General features: G+C 35.8%; 1 protein-coding gene across 1 annotated transcript; it reads left to right on the forward strand.

Annotated features, from left to right (window-relative positions):
• The first annotated feature begins 6024 nt into the window (after window positions 1–6024).
• On the forward strand, window positions 6025–24504 carry ANXA10 (annexin A10). Its single transcript, XM_026061023.1, has 11 exons — window positions 6025–6100; window positions 9030–9124; window positions 13520–13633; window positions 15060–15150; window positions 15853–15932; window positions 18410–18463; window positions 18584–18677; window positions 20093–20188; window positions 20884–20942; window positions 23048–23170; window positions 23972–24504. Exons 1-11 carry the CDS (start codon window positions 6061–6063, stop codon window positions 24038–24040), a joined length of 915 nt encoding a protein of 304 aa, XP_025916808.1. The 5' UTR covers window positions 6025–6060; the 3' UTR covers window positions 24041–24504.
• The last annotated feature ends 1399 nt before the right edge of the window (window positions 24505–25903 follow it).

The following is a 25903-nucleotide window of genomic DNA, read 5'->3' on the forward strand; positions in this document are numbered from 1 at the left end:
CCTTTATTTCTTCTGCTGTGCACTTCAGCAGAGAGGCTGGATCCATGTTCTCGATGCCTTCCCCGTACGTACCGGGGGGGGGGGGGGGCGGCTGCTGTTGCGTCCCCATCTTGAAGCTGTCTCTTCTCTGGGCTGAGTCCCTCAGCCTCACCTCACAAGACAACTGCCCCAACCCCTGAGCATCTTGGTGACTCTCCACTGAACTTGCTTCGGTTTATCAATTAGCTCTCCTCGCAGGGTGTCAAACAGCCCGTTCTGGTGTCACTGCTTGGTAGTTTTGTGCACTAAGGGCAGGATACGAAGCTCCCTGAGGTCAACAAAGAGCTCTGCTAACAATAGCCGTGAGATTTGGATAAAGACCTAGTACTAAAATGTTAAATGATCCAGAAATGTTCCTGCTCTTCTTAACTTTCAAAAACATTTCTGTTATTTCAGAATCATAGTTTTGTTTTACTTCTGGGGAGTGGGTCAGAGAGCATTTTATTTAGAGAAATGAGATTTAGTGAAAGTACCCCTGAATTTTCCTTTGTCATCACCAAGACAACCACAGCAAAACTTTCACTGTTGCAGTTTTAGCTTTACCATGAAATGTAACTTTTGCACAGGGCAAATAGCAGCATAATGTTGCTGTGGGCATGTGTCTTAAATCTTTGGGTTTTGTTCCCATGTTTAGCCATCTTTCCTGTTCTAACAATTTTGTATTTCAGTACCTATGTCAATTAGTTATTTTGTACTCCAGTGAACCTCCGAATCACTTTTATTTGAGGAAAGCAGACACAGCATACTCCATTTTAGTCTGCAGAGATAACGCTACCTTAAACTATAGGAATAAGTATGCAGTAGCTGATGATAAATAAAAACTTAGAATGGAACTTTACTACAGAGAGAAACTTTCACATATGTTAAAGCCAGGGTCAGAGGAAGTGCTATGGGCCAGGCCTGCTGTCCTCTGAGAGAAGAAAATAGTCCTTTGTTCTTTAGTATAACCTGGTGGGGGTCTTAAAATAGCTTAATGCACTAAGGACGTACAAGATTATTCAGGTATTGTAGTAGATTTTCCTGTTTTAAAATTTTACTCATAAAGCCAATTTCAGCAGACTAAAGCTGAATTTATGTTAAAGTAATTACCAGAAAAGTTTAGCTTAAAAGAGTCTTTTTCTACAGATCAAAGAATCTTATTCAGTCTGTAGATCAAAGGCTGGAATTTAATTTTTAGTATTATAAATGATAACCTACAAGTGCTGAATTATGATTAAATAGTAACAATTTCAAATATCAAATGTTCAGTCCTTAAGAAAGGGAAAGATTATCAGTGCAATCCTAGCCTTTTTTTTGTCTTAATCCACTGTTCAGTTGATCCTGTTCTCCTTGTGAATTTTTCTGTCTTTATTCTATAGCAGGTTAGTAACTTGCAGTGTGCTGATTTTTGATGAGGGTTACCACCACCCTGGCTGGGCACATCAGTAATTCTTTACCTTGTTCCTGTCTAGAGTGGCTTCTAATAAAAGGACAAATTTTTTTTTCCTCTTACTATTTTTAGCAGATGATCCACAGTAATTCTTGATGCTCTGTCTCTCAGCAGTTACCACCTTGTGTCTTTTATTTTGCAGAGGAAGCTGTAGTGATTCTGCAGGCTTTTATTCACTGTGATTTATGATGTGCTCTCTGGTCTTGAAAAATATTTTAGACTAATCTTCAGAAGGAGTTATTGTAATGTGATTTCTGTCTCAAAGCTGTTGGAATTTGATGACGGTACCAGTGTTACACCTTTTCTAATAATTCATCGTGATCGATGGGGAGTTGTAACTTGAATTATTCAGAACCCTGTTGGATATTTCATTCACTGGAGGGTGTTTAAAGGTTTCTCTCTCCTCTACGTAGAGAGATTTTTTTTTCTTTCAGATAAATTTCACTTGAGTGTTCGTGATCATGAACACTCTGGTGGATATTTGGAAAAAATCAAATGTATTTTTAATAATAAACATTCAGAAAGAAAATTTCAATGGGGAAATGACTTAATGCCCCTGTATAGTGACCATCTCAAGGTATATAGAAGAAAAGTCATGAGATCATATTATTAATTTCCCTCTGCTTTTCAGAACTTGGAGGAAAAAGGATGTGCAAACAAAACAGAATTGACCATAGACTCAAAATTGATTGTGCTGTCTTCATTAAAAATGAAGTGAAATAGCAGTATGTGCAACTAAACTCCTGCTGTTCTGGCCCTTCTGTGCAGATTGACACTGTTGCTAGCTTTGCATCTCTTAGACACACTTAGGCAAGCAAACCCTGTGTAGCAACTTTTTTTGGAGTAGGATTTTGCACCCTGGGATCTAGATTCTGGAAGCAGAGCCCCAGCTATTGCAGGCTAACTACTGCTTTAATGTATTTCCTCATTTTCGTGAGCACATCAGCTGAGCAAAAGAAGGTTGTAACCACAGGCACTTCTAAAATGCTACATGATTGTAACTGATCTTTGCAAAACAAAATGCCTACCACAGCCTCCTGGCTTATCTCAGTACAGGCCATTTTTGCAAGTGTTCAGTCTTGGTCAACAACCTAAAACTATACCATCTCTTTCATGCTTTCACTCTCCCCATAAAATTATAGAAAAGGACGTTAGAACAGTCTCCTGCTCAGAAAAGCAACTTCCTGGATTTGTACATTGCTTTTTAAGCAAGTTTTTTCCTCCTCACCTCTGTGTAGTATCTTGTCAGCACCGGACAGTACTACCACCTGCCATCATGTCATTAAGGCCTGATCCTCTGTGATAGGTGTATAGGTTGTTCATGCAGGATTTACTTCAGAGAGGCTACACTGCAGCATCTGAGAATCAATTGCTGTTTTTGCTTACTGTCTACCAAAAAATTTCCTTTGCTTTGCCTTCAACAGTAAATATTACACAGCTCTGGAATTCTTTGATACTGGATAGAAAATATATGGTTAGAACGTACAACAGGTGGTAAGCTGTCGATATATAGATAATCATACTGAACTCAGACCCAAAATTACCTAAATTCAGCTCTAAAGGTTTGGCTCAGATCTGTTTGTGTACGTATTTCAAAAATTCAATGAAAACAAATGGAATAAAGGTTAATCGGTAACAAGCCCCTGAAGATTTTGAAATTAAATGCATCAAGTGAACCAGGAATGCTTCTGCAGGCTTATCAAAGACTAAAATTTTGAAAGTGATCATAGGATAAAACTGACACAGGTTGTGAAAGAATAAAACTTTCTAATAGTAAGATGGGGATTCACCATAAAATAGTAGAGTGCTTTCCTAAAGGTACAGAACATTGTAACATTAACTCTGTGCGCTATGCCAACAATAAGACATCATTAGTAATGCAGCAATTCCTTCTGAGGATGCTGATAGTGTACACTATAAAACGTAGTGCTCGGTTCAGAGAGCTGCTGTATACTGCCAGAATGTTGAGTCTGCCAAGAAGCCAGTCATAAAATCCAAATGTGAGCTACACTGAAAATCCTCATCAGAAGTTACCCTCTAACACAAATGTCTGTGTAGGATAAAAGACAAAGCCAAGTACAATGTACACACTGTAAGACAATTTTAATATTAAAAACAAACAAAATCTTGTATTTTACTGTGTCTTCTAAAAGTTTTACCTGAAGCTTCATATTTAATTTGATTCTACTTAGGAGCATCTTTAATTAGATCCTAGCTAGGAGATTGGTGTTTACCAATTTGGATTTAATCTACTGACTGTGAGCCTGATCCAGTGAGGTGTGGTGAATGCTTTCTAAAAGAAGTGTTCAGCAACTCTGCTGAACCAAGGGGAAATTGAGCACAGACAAATATCCATTATTTTGCCTGAAAAATAAATTACAAGGACTATGCTCAGTTTTTTGGTCAAAAATGTATAATCTGCCTGAATATGCATGTTTTGAAATATTTTTTGCTTTGATCAATCCTCCCATCATATTCTAGCAAATATTTATTCTTGCAAGGCCTTTTTTTCTTTTGACTGTTTCATGAATAAAGATTTATATCCCCAAATTATTAATGCTTGCCTCGATTCTGATTGAAAAGTGATATCTATTTGGAAAAATACATTTATAGTTATGAATCCAAGGATTATGCAGGATTGCACTGCCAAAGCATTCATTAAGTTAGTCAGTTATTTGTGATTCTAAAGCAAGTACCATAAATGCCAAAAGATCAGTAACTTAGTGGTCCCTTTTGTGACATTACAAAATTAAATATGTGAAAGGATATGCTTTAAGTTAACTAAATCTTTCTGGGATTTGAACTTGTTCTCTGCTGTCGCAAAGAAAAAGAGCTGGCACTGGTATTTTAAACTAGATTTGAATAAATGCACACATATGCCTACAAATATTTTCTGTTTTTTCCTCTCCCGTCCTTCTGAGCAGCAAGGGCTGTCACAGGTTCAGAGGGTGCTTAAACTGAATGCCAGAGATGTTTATACTTTCTACCACTGGTGTAAATTGCAGACTTGAAGTCTTTAATCTTATATGTTACTTGAATTCTGTTTACATCTTACCATTCTTTATTATTATTCCCATCAAAATATTTTCTAGTTGCCCTAACATAATATTTGATGATGTTTTGGTTTTGGGCTTGTTTTGTTTTTCCTTTCAAGATTGATCAACTATTTTAAAGCCAACAATACTAAATTCCATTTGTCAGGGGGTTTTTTGGTAAATCAAAAGAACTGCTACAAATACTGATAGCGTACATCAATATACATTTTTGATTCTGCTTTCTAATAGTGTCTTCTAGCGCATCTCTACGTAGTGATTTTGTTCATTAGTAAGCTTAGTAAAATTTAGGGTGGTTTGTCTGGCTGCCTTACTGATCAGCCAAAAAGCTCATGCATTTCGGTCTCTTTGAGCTGTGGAGAGTGATGATTGAACTGAGGTCAACATTATTTAACATGGTAGCACTGGGAAAAAAAATCAACATGAACAGAACCTCAGGTACCATCTGGCCAAATAGAGTCTGATCTCCGCACCGCTGCAAATGACACATGCTTAGGAAATTTCTGGTGAATGACTTTTGGAGAACATGCACTGTCAGGAATTAGGATGTTATGAGGATATGAACTCTGACTTATCTGAAGATCTTAACCTCAGAAACTACTACCCACCATATATGTAAATAACAAGTGAGGCCCAAGATACAAAGACAATTCCCACACCAACAGGTGAAGATGGGATATTGGATATCTTAAAAGATAAGTCTGCAATTCATATTAGGTATAACATCATATATCACTCTCTGAAATTTGGTATGGTCCCATTGTTTTCTCAAGGGCCAGGATTTCTTTCCATTTTCCCAAAGAATTTTTTCTCACTCTTTTCCTGATCATTTTTCATGAGTAATAGGGCACTTTGTATTTTATGCTAAGTTTGAAAAGTAGGACCTTAATTTTAAAATGGACGACAAACTACAGAAGAATATTTGGTGAGTACTTTCCCATTTGTATATAAAGGCGCGCTGCCATATTAGTAGTTTTTTTAAGTAACTTTTTTAAAAATCTCAAATTTCTGACTGTATATTCTTTTCCCCAATTCTTAACCAGTATTTGCCCCTACATTTGCTTGGTAGGTCTGAAGTAATCATCAAACATATTAAGAAATTATGTCCTTTGAACTTAGAAATGCAGAAAGAAATAGATGTTGAGGACTGTCAGGGATATCTTGGGATTAACCTTAAAAGATAAAAGAATATTTTCAGAAAAATGTTGGGAAACATGAAGCTGTGGTTACATTTTTATCAGAAAAATATATTAATTAGTATAAAAATTTTAATTTTTTCCAGGTTCAACTCATACTAGGGGCAACTTCTTCAAATATGCTCTGCTTTCCTAGGGTTTACTGAAAGTTTGATTTCTGTTTCATAAATTAAAAATTTTGCGTCCTTTTCTCTGTGAAGTGGAGACTGTTTAATCTTACGATTGTTGGTTTTCAGCAGTTATATATGCAGCATTAAAGATGTARAACACCTTAATTAAAGGCTTCTTCTTCCTTTAGCAGATACAGGGAACGATTTTTCCTGCTCCAAATTTTAACCCTATTATGGATGCCCAGTTGCTAGGAGGAGCCCTACAAGGAATTAGTGAGTATCTTGTCTGATACTTCCAACATGTATTTTCTTACAGAAAACTCTTCTGCAATAGCAAGCATTAAGCAAAGTAACAGCTCGTAATATTAAAAATATCACCACATGTCTGTTGATTCTTCAAGGTATCACAAAAAGACTCACTGGTGGTTCCAAATAAATGATGCATTTGCATTTACAGGAACTCTGAGATGATTAAGATTAATCTAAAGCTTATGCAAATGCTTATAGCAACGAACATTTTCCTTTACAAAATAAGAAGAGATTAGAATTTTATGTTGTGTCACTACTGTGAAGAACAAAAAAGGAAAGTTTTTTAATTGTGACTTCAACAATTAGCTATTACCAGAGGCTAGCATGACTTTTAAAATATCAGTCATCAAGAAATAGAAATAAACGGAGTAGAAATTTTAAAGTATTGATTATCAGACTCTTTTCAGTGGTGCCCAGTGACAGGACGCGAGGCAACGGGCACAAACTGAAACACAGGAAGTTCCATCTGAACATGAGGAAATACTTTTTCACTGTGAGGGTGACAGAGAACTGGAACAGGTTGCCCAGAGAGGTTGTGGAGTCTTCTTCTCTGGAGATATTCAAAACCCGCCTGGATGCGATCCTGTGCAAGGTGCTCTAGGTGACCCTGCTTGAGCAGGGGGGTTGGACTAGATGATCTCCAGAGGTCCCTTCCAACCTCAACCATCCTGTGATTCTGTGATCTTTCCCTCAGGAGCAACTCTGGCTTTCAGTCTATAGACCAAAAATGTATTTGTTCACAAAGTATTTTTCTCTGTTCAGATTTTTGCGTTTTCCTGCTGAACATTTTTGGTATTGCTGAGGGTCAGAATATTGATTATTTTTGATTATCTGAAACATTTTCATCATGTTAGGATTGTTGTGTGTACTGGAATTTTTATACCTCTTGGGCTTCTCACAGGGCCTTACAGCACCAAATCTTGCATTCTGTTCATTCAGTTTCTGTAGTGGAAACGTGAGGATTCAGACTTAATGTCAAATGAAATGCCATGAAGGGTATTATTGATCAAGAACAATCTGAAATGTCTTTTTTGATTAAGTTGGCTACAGATAAAAAAGTTCTACTTAAACATTTTGCTAGACTTCAAACAGTACTTCTAATGTGATGTTATTAAGATTTCAATACAGAGATGATTCTCTTCATTTAATGCTGTAAATAGAAGTGCATTAACCTTACTTTTGATTACCTATGAAAGTACATAGAACAAAGTTTTAGTTTCAAGACAATCTGCAAGATACAAAGTTCAGCTTCAGAGGAGTTTAAGTCTCCATAGTATTTACAAGCACTGACATGCCTTCTCCTCCCACAAATCTTGCACACAACACTTATCCTTTTGATGAGGTTGTCACATAAGTTATCCCACTGATTCCAATGGTATTACAGAAATTGAAGAAGTTATTTAGGTGTTTGAATAATTTCCTGAATCCTCCTTACTTTTTACTCTACGGACTATATAAGCTGTACAGATTCCTAGCAATAATTATTTTCCAAAGAGTAAAAAGAAATCCTTATACACAGAGTTTCAGTAATATACTGATTTTGTGAGTTTGGAAATTAATCAAATTGATGTGAAATCAGAGCAGAGCTGAAAAGCTGGTATAATGGTGGCTACATCATCCAGAAGAAAGAGAGCTAAACCTGCTGTGTGATGAGCAAATACAAGACTTCCTCTGCCAACATGGAAAAAAAGATAATTTACTGCATAAGTGATCGATGAAATTCTCTTTGGAATCCTTGATGGTTTTGTAGCAGATATTTAGTTACCTTCATCAGCCCCTGCCAATGCAATAATAGAGACCATAATTCTTTTTGTATCCAATGTCAAATTAAATTTGTGTCAAAATGGAACCTGTGAGTTAAAGATCATGTAATAAAATCTGCATAATTTTTAAGAAGTGTGAAAGATATCTATAACAAATACACACACACACACGCATGCATGCCTACATATATATAGTTGTATATATGAGAGAAAGATATATACACGGTTATTGTGGTTTTTATATCTAAAAAACAATAATTGGTAGAAACATGAGATATTTTATCCTACTGCATTGAGATGCTACCTGAACCCCATACTTTCTAGTCTAATTCATCTCTGTTACAAGTCTGACAAAGTCAATTGATTTACACTGGGGATACGTTTTTGCGGTATTGTCATTAAAAAGTTTAGCCATCTGAAATTACCAAGAGCCATCTTTTGGGAAGGAAAAAAATACAAAACCGCTYAAAAAAAATCAGAATATGTTATTCATTTCTTTTTTTTTCTTTTTTTTGATAAGCAGTCATGGTGATGATAGAAGCGTAGCAGGAAGCTCTAGCCATTAAGCAAAAGATCGTGGGTAACTTCCAATAAAATAGGCTCAGAAATTGTTTTTAAAGTAATATTTTAATTAATAATTTATCTTGTATAGTTCCTCAGAAAATATATTGTTCAGTTTTTCAATAAATGCTCTGACTATAAATTGTCATTCTCTTAAAAGAGATCCCTAACTCTGAAATGACAATATAATCAACCTCGAAAGGGCATACAAGTATGACTTCCCAGGCTCAGCCACAAATTCTATTAGTATGTCTAGTTCTGATTTGATGAAAGCCACTATCTATTTTATTGATGCTTTCAAATCCATTGCCCTTGAGAGATATGGCAATGCATCTGATAATAATAATACAGATTACTGTCTATTTTCTAGTATTACACCAGCAAGTGAAAGGTACAATAAGCATGGTAAATAATTGATGTTGGTAAGTACCAGTGGGATATTAATCTGTTGTTTGGGGGTTTTTTTGCAAGAAATGTGGTTAATGTTCTTGAACAAAACATGAGCAATCACAAATGTAAATAAACAACAATGCTTCACTGATTTAGACAGCGTCATGTTTCCTTTTCAGGTTGTGAAAAAGATGCGTTGATTGATATCCTAACACAGCGTTGCAATTCACAACGACTTATGATTGCAGAGGCATACAGAGACATGTATGGCAGGGTATGATAGGACCATTTTGTGCTTTCCTTACTTCTGCCTCTCCTGTCTTTATTGTGGTTGGACTTTCTCTCAGGTCAGTCACTGGAAGCAAAAGCCTGGCAGACAGCTGCTTGGCAGCTAGCAGATTGGCACGCAACTTTGCTCATGTAACTATCAATACCTCTGAAAGTTTCAAATTGTCATTTATATAGCAGTAGAATTTAAATACGTCTGCTGCACAAACAGAAAAAAGAAGAAAAAAGCACATGGAAAGTTTCTTCTTCTGTAGTGTTCACTCTGCTCGTCTGTTGACCTAGCAAGAATCTTTGGAAAGGCATATTTCTTCTTGCATGTGTTTTTTGGGTGTTCTGTATTACTTTCTTTAAGTCTTTGGAATATGTCATGAAAGAGTATTCCATATTAGTTAAAATACCAAACAAAAACACCATCCCATCAAGTATAGGTAGTTGGAATTATATTCCCTCACTGATTTATGTTCTCATCTCAAGCACTGACATTCTCAGACCTCAAAGCATGTAATTCTATCCATACAGTAAGCATAATACTTGTCAGAGCTACTTAAATATATGATTCTTTGAAAGGTGTTTCAAAATTTATAAGCTTTCTTTTTCTTTTCCAAATGTATGTTACCCATATTTTTTACATATAACAGAAGGTGAGTTTTGTTTTGTTTGAACTACTGGACAATTAAGTCTTTGTCATTCAAACATATGAAAAGCCCATCAGAAGAACAATATGAGTTCTTAAACAAATGGACAGAGACAGATGTCTTGGTTCCATTTCCAGATCTACTATTGCTAACTAAATGACTTTGGAAAAGTTGCTATCCCTGAATTTGCTTCAGTTACCCCAGCCATGTAAGAGTGAAATAATAGTAACATCCTTTGAAATCCAGTGATGAAAAGTGCTATATGAAACTAGATACTATTGGAAAGTTAAAGAAAAGCACTATGATTAAACAGACCAGACGTGCCCATAACCATAATAGAAATTAGCCAAGCATCTTAAATAAAATCCAGTTTTCTTGGATTCTGGATCACCCTGTTCCTCTTCAGCAACTGATTCATCAGAAGCCTGAAAAACTAACAGCTCACTGGAAAAATGCCGTGAAGGTCAGTGCATGCTTGCTATTGAATCTACCAGTGTGAATGAGGACAGTGAGTTTGCAAAAATCCTACCACACAGCCATCAGCCTTAATTAGAGTTAACTAGGAACTGTTCTTTTAAAAACTCTACATTAACTGCTGATGTGGTGATCTTTTACACTGCCAGTAGAAATATGTATTTTCTTCTTTGGGTAGCTGAACAGTTTTTCAGAGGCAGCCTTTGGGCCACCTTTATAACAAAATACCTTAAAACTGTGGACCTTTACATATGCTGGAACACTCACTTGCTCTCTTAGAATTGGGGGAAAGAGAGGAGCTGGATTTAATCAGTATATTGGGTTGATTTTGTGTTGTTACTGATCTCTAGGAGATAAGGAGTCACTGGATTTATTTGAACTGTTACAAAAATTAAAAGATATTAATATTTGTGATGTTTTAAGATGCAGCCTTGAATAGATGTGTATGTTTTAAACAAAACTTAAAAAAAAGCAATAACAATCACAGGTATTCTTACCTTTCAAAGATTATAACAATGATTGAGATCAGTGGATCTGAATGATTAAAAGTGTTTTTCTATTATGAAGTACTTATTAGGTTCCCATTACCATTACACATGCAAATCACACAACTTCCATATGCATCCTTGCAACATTCCTCATGAAGTTTTAATTTTACTTGTAGAAGACTAAAGCACGTGAAATTACCCAAAGCTGCCTATGATAGTAAAACACTTGAACTCAGCCTTTTCAAGTTTTAATTTATCTCCTTAACTATTGAACCGTGCTTTGTCCTATTATGTCCACAGCAGTTGGCATTTTTTTAACCGAGCAATATCAAACAGATACCTTTTCTTAACTATGCAAGATACCTTGCAAGACTCTCAAACACCATAGTCAAAAAATAGTTAACAATAGTTAACTATTAAATAGTTATTAAATAGTTAACTAAAATAGTTATGTTTTAAATGATTTCTGCTCTACCAGTTATGTTTAAAAATCAGTCAAAGTATTTACAGAAAGAAAAAGAATAAGGCATAAAGGCATAAAAATAGAGGAGTTGCCATCTTTAGGTAAAAAAATGAGCTAGTTGATCCTAGATTCCTCTTCTTGAGCACACCTGGACCAGAGCAGAGAGACTTTTCCTAGTTGACTGGTAATACTTTTTCAGCAGTTGTTTAACTTTCTTTTTATCCCTAAAATAATGACTAATAATAGATGGGAAAAGCAAGCAAACTTTTCTTATATTGCAGCAATGGGCTGGAGAAAATCTGAAAATTTTCAAACTCATGGACTCACTCTTGCATACACACCCACAATTCTTATTTAAATGAATCCATTAAGTACTGGGTRCTCTTGGCAGATACTCTTGATAGCTTTCCCCCAGAAAGTCATTAAACCAGTCTCACCTTTGATCACATGGAAATGGGGTTCAGTAAAAATTAGTTTTCATTTAGTTCAGGGATGAAGCAGGAATGCTGAATTTTTGGACTCAGCTGTGACAGTGGATATGCTGTAATGGTCAACGTGGTTAGTGTTCCCTGCAGTTTGCTTGATTTAACCCTCAAAAGTTTTATCCCTCAAAATCTTGTAGCAGGAACTACTGAACATCTGTTCTGATGTGTCACTTTCTGGACTTCTGATATGCTGATGTGTCTTCTTCTGAACTGCTGCGGTTTGCATCTCAGAAGATACTTCATGATGTATCAGTGATAACACTTCATCACTTGTAATCTGTATTAATGGACTGTCCAATTATCTGTCCTTTAGTATATTAATACACTATTGGACAGATACACCATTCAGCAGTCCCTGCTTATGACTGGTAAACTCTGCAGGAAAAAGAAGACAGACAGCTAGGCAATAATGATTTTAGCCTTCCAACTTTAATATATGGTAAGCCCATCAGTCCTGTGTTCCACCCTCTTAATTTCAATTCAGTACGTTCAATATGGTAGCCACTGTGCTTGTTCATTTTGTCAATTGTAAAGTGGAACACATCAGAAGGAGAAATAGATTGAAAAGAAGACCATCGATTGGCTGGATGATTCAGACATACATACAAGCCTTAAGGTTCCTTCTAACAATAAGCCTTCAAGGATTTCTCGTAGCAGAGACAATTAGGAAATGTTAATAATGACAACTTAGAGTTGTCTTTTCTTATTTTTCAATACTTCACTTCTCCTAGTTCTGATTGCAGGGTAATTTTTAATTAGTATCCATTTGTATTATTAATCCATTTTCCCACAGGCATGTTGTCAGAAGTGAAATGTCTTAATGAATTAATTTATATTCCATGTGTGATTTAGTGGTTGTCAAATGCATCTAATGTGCATTCAGTGAAAACTGCATATTGTTTCTTCATCATAAATTTAATTTTATAATGTGCATGTATCCTCCCTCCTTGCTACTCCAGCTACTAATTTGATTATATTCAGATATGTATTCAAAGCTGAAGTATAGTCCTGTAAAGATGCACCTTAGAGTTTATACAATGGGAACTGTTTCTAGGATTCCTTTAAATTCAGACTTAGGTCAGAACGTATCTGACAGCTGCTCAGTGGTGTACAAAAAAAAAGGGGGAAAGAAATCAGCATAAAAGTATCCTCTTAATCAGAAATAGCAGTAGTATAACTAAGAAGCTTTTGGCATTCTTAATGTTTTGAAGAATTCTAATGGGTAAAGGGAGAGTGGGCAAGGAAATTCTCATCCTTTAGTAAACTACTGGGCAAGTGAGTGCTGAGGCACATGCATGGGAGAGGGGAGGTGCTTTTTATGAAGCCAGAATCTGTCAAAAGTAGTGAATTCAGTTTAAATATAATGCATAAATTGAAGCACTTAACCTTCCAGTAATCCAAAGCAGATACTTTTATGTACTGGGAGCAATATGGATTTTTTTTTTTTAATCACACAGTGAATAACAATGAGAAAAAGCACAATAAATCTCTTGTGCTTTATGGGATTTGATTTCCAAATATCCTTAGTTCCCACAAATTCACCTAGGGAATATTTCAGATGCTCTGCCCTGGTACTCTGGTTTCAAAGCCTTTATTAGATAGTATTTGCTCTTAACAAACCCATGAATTTTACTTTGTATTCTAATGAACCAAAACCCAACAAGCCTACGTAGTTTACTTGCTTATCTGTCTGTTGTCATCTCACCCATATTATTAGAAGGAATAGGTACTACTTAAAGAAGAGATTTTTGTTGCTTAGTTTTAGCCAGAAGTGTGACTCTTGAAATAATCCTGACTATGCTTTTTTTTTTGTCATCACCCCCCCCTTTTTTTAAGGATTTGATAACAGACCTAAAAGAGAGTCTCTCTCATCACTTCAAAGAAGTCATGGTTGGCCTGATGTATCCACCTGCTTCCTATGATGCTCATGAGCTCTGGCATGCCTTGAAGGTACCTGTCTAATTCCGAATTACTAAGAGTCACAGTCAATGACTATATTACCTAACATATGTTAAATTGATTTTTTTGACATTGAAATGGTTGATATACTGCTATAAAGGTATTTCATGTATACCAGGATATGACAAATACAGAGCTATATGAGGCATATTCATTGGTATGTTAAAAACAGTATAGGTAATATCTCAGTTATGCCTTCTCTCCAGGAATTGCAAAACTCTGGGTTAATTTTGGAGACTACAACCTCTATTCCACACAATTACTCAGTCTTCTACCTAGAGGTTCCCATCTTTCATGTGGGTGGGTATTTTGGAGATGATGAGGGAGCAGCAACCCACATTTTTTTCTTACTTCCTGGCCCCRGTGCCATGCTCTATGGCTTCACCTCTGAAGACACTGATACTTCTTTAGAAGAACATGTCCTTGCATAAACATTTAAAAATTACTCTGTGACAAAGCAATGATCATTCCACTCCAACTGAACTGATTTCACAATTTCAAGAAAAAATTTCTTTTTCTTCTCTGGATCTGAGCCTGCACTCTTTAAGCAGCTAATGTTTTGAAACAAAAGTAAATACTTTTTCAAACATCATATAATTAAATGGTGAAATTCATTCCCACAGGACACTGTGGAGGACAAAGGCATAAATCAGTTCATAAAGGACTTTAGCAAGTTCTTAGAAAACAGGTCCGCTGTTGGCTATCGAAAATAATAATCCTCCTTTGCAAATTTCTTCTCAGGAAATTCCTGAATTGATGATTCCTGCTTTTCATATCTTTTAGATACTGAAACTGATGCAGCTTTTTCTAGAATTAATGATATATTTTTAAATTACAGTTGGCAATAAAAAGATTGGGAAATATCATTGGTAGCATCAGAAGTATGACTTTCATTAACATTACTGATTGGATTGGCAAAGTCATGTTTTATCTGCATGTGGCTCAAATTCAAACTTTTTTAGGGTATTCTATCTTGACCTGTATTCATATGGCTAAAGAGAAGAGCACGTGTCAGAGTTTACAGGCTTGGGCTCAATATCACATTCTCCCATTATCCCAAATGTAGAATATTCATCAACAAGATACMTGTCTATATCAAAAGCAGCATATCTTATCTCAATTCAAGCTCATAACATGAATTCAAATCCTGTTTCTGTCAACATTAGACTTACTTCATTCCACCACTTACTAACATGCGCGCTGAAATTCAGATTAAGCAAGAGTATATTTGCAATATAGGGCTCTACTACTAATTTTAAATCAGTTTCTATTTAAATGAGTAAACTATGCAAAAGTATGACATACATACAGTCTCCAGCAGAGACTGATAGTCTTTTGTTACTTTTGATAAATACACTGTATTCTTCTGAAAGTCATGATTTCTACTAGTAACATTTTTGCTTATTTTTTTATGCAGGGAGTAGACATGGAAGAAAAATGTCTAATTGATATACTGGCCTCAAGGTCGAATATGGAGATCTTCCAGATTAAAGAAGCCTACTTAATGCGTAATTTCATTTATTTATTTATTTTTACAAGTGTACAGTAGCAGTTATATTACTAGAGCTCTGGATGTACTAGCATGAGTTAAAGAGGGGACTACAAAAGAGGACTTCTCAAAACTAACTCTTTTCTCCCCCTCTCCCCCAATAACTATATGTAGGAGGCTGAAGCAAAATTTTGAAGTTTAAAATATGTAGTAACAGTTTAGAGTAGTGCAGCCTATGATGTTTGAAATACCTGGAAACCACATGTTGCGATTTTCAAAAATTTTTGTGCATTTTTTTTTTCAAGAAAAGCACATAGGCCGTTTTTCAAACAAGTTCTTAATGCAAGTTGGACACTCGACTCACCTAGCTTGATGAGGCATTTCTGAGTACGGACTGCCAAGGAGCAGTAGGGCTGCTCTGCAAAAGCAGGGGGAGCTGGGGGGTGCCGGGGAGGCAGGGCTGCCGGGCAGGACCCAAACACGGCCAGAGCCCCACAGGGCTCAAACGAGGCTCTCAGAGGGCACCGGCCACRGCAGCCGGAATGTGATCCACATGATTAGGTCCATGCAGAACCTACACAGGTTACTGCAGAATAATGACATTAGAAAATGGACAAATATCAACACACTGCAAGTATTTGCATCCTATTTATTTATTCTGTTTGTTAATGTGCGTTCAGAGCATTTGTGTTATAGGTGATACATTTTTGTTTTAACCTAGAATATAATAATGATCTTCAACAAGATATTGATTCTGAGACTTCAGGTCACTTCAGAGATACGCTTATGAACCTTGCTCAGGTACTGTAAAATAGTATGACTTATATTTCTAAAAATATCAGAACAACTTTTGATATTGTTCAAGGAGTCTTAAATTTTAGAGGTGACTGTGGTTCAAGATAGTTCTATAAGGTTGCACTTTTGAACAAGGAGATAGGGAAAAGAACAGGAGAGGAAAAGAATTTGAATTCCTTCACCTACTTTTACTTGACTTTGGCTTTCAAATAGAGGCAAAGCTAACTGACTATTTGATTGAATAAATCCCTGGATATTCGACTGCTGACCCTCAATCTGTCTCTTCTCAAAAGACTCTACTTTCATGTACAAATGAGATTTTCAGTTTTAAAGGTCTGTTTTATCTATCATTAAAATATATGGTTCATAATTCAGTTTAGACAGTATGTAAAAATGTTGATATAGCTACATTTGACTGTGGAAGAAAGTATTAAACAGTTCTTTGTTTTAACGATCATGTTCTTTTCACAACTAAACAAGCTGAATCACGGTACATTTACACATAAGCAAGAGAATTGTCAGTATTGCACATCAGCTTCTGAAGTTTTACCAGTTTGCAGTTTTATGTTGCTGAGTTGATCATCCTCGTGACATTTTGAGTCCCCATTCTCGTTATGGTCACCATGCTCGTTATCTTTAAAATGTTTTGTAAACTGAAGTAAGAAATAATGACAAAAGGACTGTCAGGAGATAATAGCATATGTAAGATATATCTAGATTTCTGTACATATATATGTGTGTGTGTGTGTAGGTACCTACACATAAATGCACACGCATATTTATAAAAGAAGGGGAAATGTTTTTTACGAAGATTTGAAGTGAGAGCAGGCTTTGTCAACTGAGGTAAAGAGATGAAGTGCAGATGTTTCGAAAGTAGAAGCTATAAACAAGAAACATTTTTTTCTAATGGAGTTTTTTCTCCCACAGTAATGAAAGTTAAATCTTGTGACTGATAGCACAGACATATAACTGCCGCTAAAAGACTTTGCATATTCTATTCTATTCAGTTGCTATAGTGTGACAATTATGGTTTTGATGTTGACACTAAAGTAAACTAGAATTTATAAAAATTACCCATCAATATAATAAATATATAGCAGCAAAATCCTCTGGAATAGAAAGGTTCTGGAAGAGTTAGTACTTCCTTATTAAAGTAACAGTTAGAATTTTAATTTAACTAGCATTTAACCTGACCCTGACAGATTATTTTTATTCCCATTCTTTTTATATGGATATTAACTAAAATRTGATCATTCTCTGGAATTAAAAAAAATAAGTATACATATTGTGGGATTCTCCAGTGAAACTATACCAAGAGTACTTGCTGTTAAATGCTACTGAGGGGAGTGGGCATTTGACTCATGTAAAGTACTGTTTAACTTATTTTATTGTTCACTTATCTGTCTGTCTTTTGTTTTGTCTCATGTATGTAACTTTATGCAGCCATTCCAGCATAATTCCTTGAAGTAATTTATCTTCCTACTAGAAATTCCTTTCTTTTTTTGCAAAATACTTAAAATTTAATTAAAATATAAATTAACATGTTTACCGAGAAAGAGCTGCAAATCAGTCATTCCAAGAGTTGATAGACAATACAGTTCTTATCCTCACTTTCACTTTTTTGGTAAAATGATTGTAAATTCTAAAGTAAAGTAAATTGCTTCAAACACCTATCATTAAGGCAGTGATTACGTGCTGCTTGAGAATAAGAGTTCTGCACCCCGGGCTGATTTGTGTCCTTACAAGATGATTATGGTTAAAAAAGTAATTGTAAAAGTTGGGTGCTTTTTTTCTTTTTCTAACAACCATATAATTTAGATCATAGTATGTTTACTAAATCATATCAGCTTAATTTGTGTAACTGAAAAGCTGTTAAATGTATGGCAAAATTAGAATCATCCTTCTGTGGTTTATGTATTGAACTTGCCAAATATTTCCCAGTCTTGAATCTTAATTTTAGATGATGATTATATGCAGGCAGAATGACCATTGTTTGATATGTTTGCTCTTACAATTTGGGCAGGAAAAAAAAAATTGAGAAAAGAGTCTTCTCCTGGTAATAAGTATATTGATAAAAAATAAGCAATGAATGGCAGATGTTACTTTTATACTTGTTTTACCTTCATATTTACCTACATATTACAGTATACAGTATAACATTATAATACTATGGGGGTGTTGGTAAAGTAAAAATTTATTTAAAATGGGATTAAAAACAGGATTGGCTTATGTGGCCAATTTATCCACTTCCACCTTTTCTTCCTCTCATAAGACCCCCTGTTATTCCAGGATTCCTCCGTTTAGGGGAAATGAGGACATAACATGACAACTTTAGGATATTTTTTACAGTTGCACATTTAATTATTTAGTACAGTGATCCAAAGTAAAAATATGTGCGTGATACCTCAAGAAATGAGAAGCATCATCATACAGAGAAAACTTCATCTTCTAAACTGTTGAAAAAAATGTATCTTTTTTTCCAGGGAACAAGAATGGAAGGATATGCAGATCCTTCTACAGCTGCTCAGGATGCGATGGTAAATGTAATCAGATGTCAGCTTCTCAAATATAAAAAAAATAAGAACAAATACAAATGTTGAAAAGTGATTTAGGACTTAAAATCTTTTGCTTTTTTTTTTCTTTTTCTGGTGTATTAGATCCTGTGGGAAGCATGTCAGCAGAAAACAGCGGAACACAAAAACATGCTCCAAATGATTCTCTGCAACAGGAGTTACCAGCAGTTGTGGATGGGTAATCCAACAGTTCAGCTGTTTGAACACACAGTAGAGAGGAAGAATCTGACTTGCTAATAAAAACATGGTTTGCATACCAGGAAGCTCAGTGTGCAAAGTATTAGTCTGAAACTTTAAGCATCCAAGAATCTAAGTGTGAATTCTTTGAGCTCTCAACTCCCACTGGTGTTAAGGGGAGTTTGGAAGTAATGCAAAATTGAACTCTGCCTGATGACTACAGACAGCTGTAGATAGAACAGATAGACACCACAGTGCCTAATGAAAGAGAGAAGACCATGACCAAAGACATGGGCTATGGCTGTACTGAGTTTACACACAATGCAAGCAACAGGATGAGGCAGATATTTCTAAACTATTTTCTTGATTTCTCCTAAATTGTACTTTACTATGGGTGAAAACTGCTTGGGAGAGGCAGTAGGAGTATTTTCAGCAAATGTTAGTATGTCAGACATTTTGCTGTGTGGATGCTTTTCCATGAATGTTTTGAAGTAGTTTTTGATGGGACAATTTCTAAGGTCCACATCTGCTCTCTCTTAATTAACACACACAAACACAGAAACGTAACCGGATTGTTTTGATTTAAAGCTAGATAGTCAGACATAATTACAGATTGCAAAAAAAAGAATTACGACTTTCCTTCCACTGTAGAACAGAAAACATCTCATACCTGTTTGGTGACAGGTTTGAGATGTCTTTTGCTCTGCAGTGGGAAGAAAGTCTGTTTGGTGACAAGTTTATCATTCTGCAGCCAGCTGTATTTCTTAAGCCAATTTATAGCAGTACTTTAAAACTACTTTGCTGTAACAAATCAACAAATAATTACTCTGTCGTGACTTCTGTGAGGTTAGTAATGATGGGACTGACATTGCATAACAGACCTGGTTATGCTCCCTCTTTGTACCAGAGATCTGATGCCTGTGCCTGTAAAATGTAGTCCTCCAAAAGCTTAATAGGGGACAATGAGCTAAGACTCTTCCTCATTTCTTAAAGCCTATGTAAGCATGCCCTGTATATTTGTGCGTGTAAGTCTGGGTACTTGCATGTGATGTTAGTATGGCTTCTCGTAATTTTTGAACCTTTGGCCAATTTTAGCCAAGCTGGAGCGTGGAAGATGTCTTAAAGACATGAAGTTCTTAAAAGCTTTGTAAACAGAGGTAGCTAGATAAAGAATATATTAGAGCTTTCAGTGAAAAAGAGGCTTTGACATGACTTAATTGTTTGTGGTGTATTGGAGAATCAACAGAGGAGAAAGCTCCTGGAAGCCAGGTTTCAAGGTACTCATTTAGATTACCTTACCTGGGGGATATTAATGTAATGAAACACTAATAGTGATAATACTGGAGGTGATGGGAAACAGGGGGGTTGTTCACTCTTGCTGAACTAGAATAAAGAAAGGGTTTTTTTTCTTTCAAGTTTTTCAGGAGTTCCAAAATATCTCTGGGCAAGACATAGTAGATGCCATTAATGAATGTTATGATGGATACTTTCAAGAATTACTGGTTGCAATAGGTAACATAAAAATACTATTTTATGCTAGCAGTAATCTCTTAATAAATATCTGGAATGGTATCTCTGATGCGTTAAAAAGGTWTTTTTTTCTGTTATTTTTCTCCACTTTCCTCTATTATGTGATTGAAAATTTGGGAGATAATTAATGGATGTAGAAAAGTATATTTGTATAGAAATACTGTTCCATGTTTGTGTAAATCTAAAAATGTATATATGCAGCACTAAATTGTGAGTGAAAAGGGCTAATATTGGTTATTTGATAACAACCTTCCTGTGTGATCAATGACAAGTACATTAGTAACTGATCCCACATACATTTAAATCATTGGCAAAATTTTCAGGACTTCAGTGGTATGTAAAAAAGTTCTAAGCTTTATGTGCCTTGGTTTCCCATTTATAAAAAATGATAATAATATTTCTTCAGAGATGTCATGTGAGCATATTCATTAACATTTAAAAAGCCCTTCTGTGCAACAGCTGTGAGTACCCAAAAAGCAGCTGACAAATACAGCCAGCCGTTTGTGTTCACCCTGTTTGTACCTGACAAATATAGTCATGTTTGTGAAAACTGGTAGCTTAACTTTAAGCTGAATCACAGGTGGTGCTACCCAGCTTTATATTTCAAAGAGCCCAAAGCCAATAGAAGTGTTTTTACAGTAATCTTCTGTTTTCCTCTTGTGACTTTTTTCTCCTAGTTCTCTGTGTTCGGGACAAGCCTTCCTATTTTGCTTATAGGCTTTACAATGCAATCCATGTAAGTAGTCTTTCTTCTTCATATATCATAAAAAGTAGCTTTTCTGTTTTTTGTTTTTTTGTTTATTTTTAAACAAATGCATATAAATCAGTCCATTCAGTTTTTTAAGGGGTTGATTGATTGTTTTAATGCTTTTGGTACCTAAATCAATTTAAAAGTAGTAGTGTGTTTGCAAGAGTTGGGATTTAACTGTGTAAAAGTTAAAAGTTTAAATATTTAGATTTCTTTAAAAATATCTGTCTGGTAACTATCATTTTCTTAAATTTTAAGACCTTTATTTTCTATGGATTGTATCTCCCCCTGCTGTGCAGAACTCAATGTGCGCTTTACAACAATCTATTCTTATTATGCAGCTTTGTCACTAGAATTTAATAAGTATCATTATTAATTAAATGATGAATTAGTGTTACATGAAAACAAATTGTCAGATTTTCCAGGGGGCTCAATGCATATATGCAAAATCTCATATCTTGGTGTATAACTGCTAACAGACTGAACCAAATGAATGTCAAGAAGAAATGTGGGTTAATGCAAAGAATGCTACAGACACTTCCCACTGGAAATCACTATAGACATTTCTTTTTGTTTTCATTCATTAGTGAAAATAATGACACATTATGTTATATAAAAAATGTGATGTAATGTTTTAAGCCTCAAGATAGAAGACAGTCATAAAATCAGCCATAGGTAAAGTGAGAAGTACCATTTTAGGGCCAGAGTGGCAAAGGTAGGGTTCAAGTCAGAACCATCCCATAAACCTAGTCAGCAACACTGCAACAGGGTCCCAGTATCCTCTTCCAGATGCTGCCACTACTGCTGTCATGTGTTTTAGCTAAACCAGCAACAGTGACAGCAAAGGACTGAGGAAGACCCTGTTGGCAGAGAGGAAAAGGCAGTGTTTTTTGAGTGGTCAAAATTGGATTCTGGCACATCATGACATGAAAAAGCTTTGCCAAAACTACCCCAGGGAAATACCAGCTATCAGGAGAAGAGATGTTTCTCAAAGGCCCTGCATTTAGACTGGTTTTCATGTTAAAACCTCATTTTAATTTAAAAAAAAATCATATAGATGGTTTTCTTCTACATTACATTCAGATGATGTGTGTGGTGCAGGAAAAAAAACTCTCAAAGGCTTCAGAATGAGCATTTGCATTTTATTTTAATTTTTTACTATTTTCACAAAATGTTTTAATAAGCATGGATAGTCTTTGAATGAAAGGTGGGAATTTTAAATTGTTTCTATTTTTGCAAACAAGTTTTGTACAGATTATACAAATAGGTTTTTTATACTTCCATTTACAATATAATATAATAAAGCCCACCCAGGATTCTAATGCTTGAAATCATAGTCCATGTGGCTTATAAGAGTCCATAATGGCTTGTAAGAACGATTTTAATCTAGCTATCAAACATGTATCAGATTCTCCATATGCATGTTTGTTAACATCACTTACTACTTGCTTTTTGGAGGACTGCCTTTCAATACAAATGGCTAGTTGATAAAATCATCCATTTGGCTTTGAACAATCTGAATTGGTAATCAGTCCCCCCCAAATCTGTTTTGATCAGTTTTATTGCCCACTAGATGTCACCATTCTCCATACAATAACGATATGAAAATGGATTCATTTAGAAGTTTTAAAATAAATAATAGTTGAATACAAGCTAGGTAAGTTCTAAGACAATAGTTAAAAATCTCTCTGAATCCACACTGGGCAGCAGCCGGTGTGAAACAGATTGTTGGCTTCAGTATAGCTTTAGTTGATACATTCCTCGCAAGAAAAGCCACAACAGCTAACTAGAAAACTGAATATCTGTGACTATTGACAAGAGAACATCCGTTTTTTCTTTTTAAAGTTTCAAAACATGGGTTCACTGATACATGGTGGATTTCTGTTATTCAGTAGTATGACTACTATTATCCAAGCATGTGAAAACTCTGCAAAATGATAGCTTTGAATCCTTAGATTTTTTTCAGATCCACAATATCTTTATGGGTGGCCTCAATAATTGGCTGTTTAGTAAAAATTAATAAAAGCGTGTTTAGATAGACACGCTCATACTGTCAAACTGTCAAGTTTCTTCACATCCTTTTTCCTTTTTAGGATTTGGGGTTTCATAATAAAACAGTTATAAGGATTCTCATCGCTAGAAGTGAAATTGACTTGATGACTATAAGACAACGATACAAAGAGAGATATGGGAAATCACTTTTTCATGATATTAAAGTAAGTTTTTTCACACATTTACATATATTCAGCAGGCACCGTATAGAGTATGTAGACCCCTATCAGAAAAATACTGAGGCTTGAAATCTATTCAGTTGCTTGGTTAAAAAGAAAAATAGTAATGTATAGAATCTATAACTTGTATCTTACTCAGTGCTTCAGGCTGACTTCAGTAAGTGAATTCTCAACTCACTCTCATCCCACGTGATTTTTTCCCTCCTCAGTAGCATGAGGAGGACATGAACAGGGCAGGACAGTGTATGCTGAGGAATACTTTGCATGAGTAGTTTCTGCACTAATTGATATCATCATCTTTCACACAAGCTTGCAAAGTTAGTCTGCTATCACTTAAGTATGAAACTGAGATCAAAATGTGGTCAGTCCTTGTGCTTATGTAGCAACCTTCAGAAAAACTATTTCTCTTGTATTCTTGCTGTGCATCTTCAGTCAAAACCCTGGCACTGTTGAATTGTATAACAATGACTCTTAATAAGACACTTTGCAATTTTTTTATGTTGCCATATTCCAACTGTAAGACTTCCAGAATTAGCTAATGATTTTTTGGGATTGAACTTGAGAAGCATTAAGCAGATTTGATCCAACCTTTAAAAGCTAGATCATTTTTAGGTGTCTGAGCAACCAGTAACTGAGATACATGAAATTAAATAGTTTTGGCCTAAAATCCTTGTGAAAATACTATAGATATTTTACAAAACCTTACAACAGTACTCTAGTCCTTGTCATACACAAACGGGGAAAATGAGGAAAAATTACAGTCTCAAAAATATTTTTTTCTTTCAGCATTTTGCTTCCGGACATTATGAGAGTGCCTTACTTGCCATCAGTGCTGGTGATGCTGAAGAATATTAAGCAAGACAATGATGAATTCTGATGTCTGTATAAATCCATTTTAAGTAGAAATTGAAGCTATACACAATAATCTATAACTGTAAGCTATCCCTATATTACAAGAAAAATTAGTCTTACACGTTTCCTAATTTTAAAACTTGAAGCAGGAAAAAATGTACACAAATGTTTCCTATCAGGAACATTGTTTTATCCCTACTTCTGATCAAATCATATCTGTTTCTATGATTAATGTAAACTAGTAAAAAAAAATTAGTAAAATAACTTTATCCAAATATATGTTTACAGGCATACCTCGTTTTATTGCGCTTCGCTTTATTGCACTTTGCAGATATTGTGTTTTTTACAAATTGAAGGTTTGCATCAACCCTGCATCAAGCAAGTCTGTCGACACCATTTTTCCAACAGCATGTGCTCACTTCGTGTCTCTGGGTCACATTTTGGTAATTCTCACAATATTGCAAACTTTTTCATTATTATTATATCTGTTACAGTGATCGGTGATCAGTGATCTTTGATGTTACTATTGTAATTGTTTTGGGGCACCATGAACTGCACCTGTATAAGACAGCAAACTGAATCGATAAATGTTGTGTGCACCCTGACTGCTCCACCGACCGGCCGTTCCCCCATCTCTCTCCCTCTCCTCAGGGCTCCCTTTTCCCTGAGACACAACAATATGGAAATTAGGGCTCCCTTTTCCCTGAGACACAACAATATGGAAATGAGGCCAATTACTAACCCTGCAATGGCCCCCAAGCATTCGAGTGAAAGGAAGAGTCGCACGTCTCTCACTTTAAATCAGAAGCTAGAAATGATGAAGCGTAGCGAGGAAGGCATGTCGAAAGCCAAGACAGGCCGAAAGCAAGGCCTCTGGCGCCAAACAGTTTGCCAAGTTGTGAAGGCAAAGGCAAAGTTCTTGAAGGAAATTCAAAGTGCTTCTTCAGTGAACACACAAATGATAAGAAAGTGAAACAGCCTTCTTGCTGATACGGAGAAAGTTTTAGTGGTCTGGATAGAAGATCCAACCAGCCACGACATTCCCTTAAGCCAAAGCCACATCCAGAGCAAGGCCCGAACTCTGTTCAGTTCTGTGCAGGCCGAGAGAGGTGAGGAAGCTGCAGAAGAAAAGTTTGAAGCTAGCAGAGGTTGATTCATGAGGTTTAAGGAAAAAAGCCATCGCCATAACATGAAAGTGCAAGGGGAAGCAGCAAGTGCTGATGTAGAAGCTGCATCAAGTTATCCAGAAGCTCTAGCTAAGATAATTGATGAAGGTGGCTAAACTAAGCAACAAATTTTCAATGCAAATGAAACAGCCTTATATTGGAAGAATATGCCATCTAGAGCTTTCATAGCTAGAGAGGAGAAGTCAATGCCTGACTTCAAAGCTTCAGAGGACAGGCTGACAGCAAGAGAACTCGAACTGACAGCAAAAGAACTGGAATTAAAAGTGGAGCCTGAAGATGTGACTGAATTGCTGCAATCTCATGATAAAACTTTAACGGACGAGGAGTTGCTTCGTATGGATGAGCAAGGAAAGTAGTTTCTTGAGATGGAATCTGCTCCTGCTGAAGATGCTGTGAACATTGTTGAAATGACAACCAAGGATTTAGAATATTACATAAACTGAGTTGATAAAGCAGAGGCAGGGTTTGAGAGGATTGACTTCAGTTTTGCAGGAAGTTCTGTTGTGGGTAAAATGCCATCAAACAGCATCGCATGCTACAGAGAAATCCTTCGTGAAAGGAAGAGCCAGTCGATGTGGAAAACTTCATTGCCGTCTTGTTTTAAGAAATTGCCACAGCCACCCCAGCCTTCAGCAGCCRCCACCCTGATCAGTCAGCAGCCATCAGCATCGAGGCAAGA

This window comes from Apteryx rowi, unplaced genomic scaffold, assembly GCF_003343035.1.
Source record: "Apteryx rowi isolate R43461 unplaced genomic scaffold, aptRow1 scaffold_174, whole genome shotgun sequence".
NCBI classification, from domain to species: domain Eukaryota; kingdom Metazoa; phylum Chordata; class Aves; order Apterygiformes; family Apterygidae; genus Apteryx; species Apteryx rowi.

Coding starts and splice junctions, on each gene's coding strand:
- ANXA10 (XM_026061023.1), top strand. CDS start 6,061: ATGGATGCCCAGTTGCTAGGAGGAGCCCTACAAGGAATTA. Junction 6,101..9,029: donor AGGAGCCCTACAAGGAATTA/GTGAGTATCTTG, acceptor TTTCCTTTTCAG/GTTGTGAAAAAGATGCGTTG. Junction 18,678..20,092: donor TTACCAGCAGTTGTGGATGG/GTAATCCAACAG, acceptor TTTTCTTTCAAG/TTTTTCAGGAGTTCCAAAAT.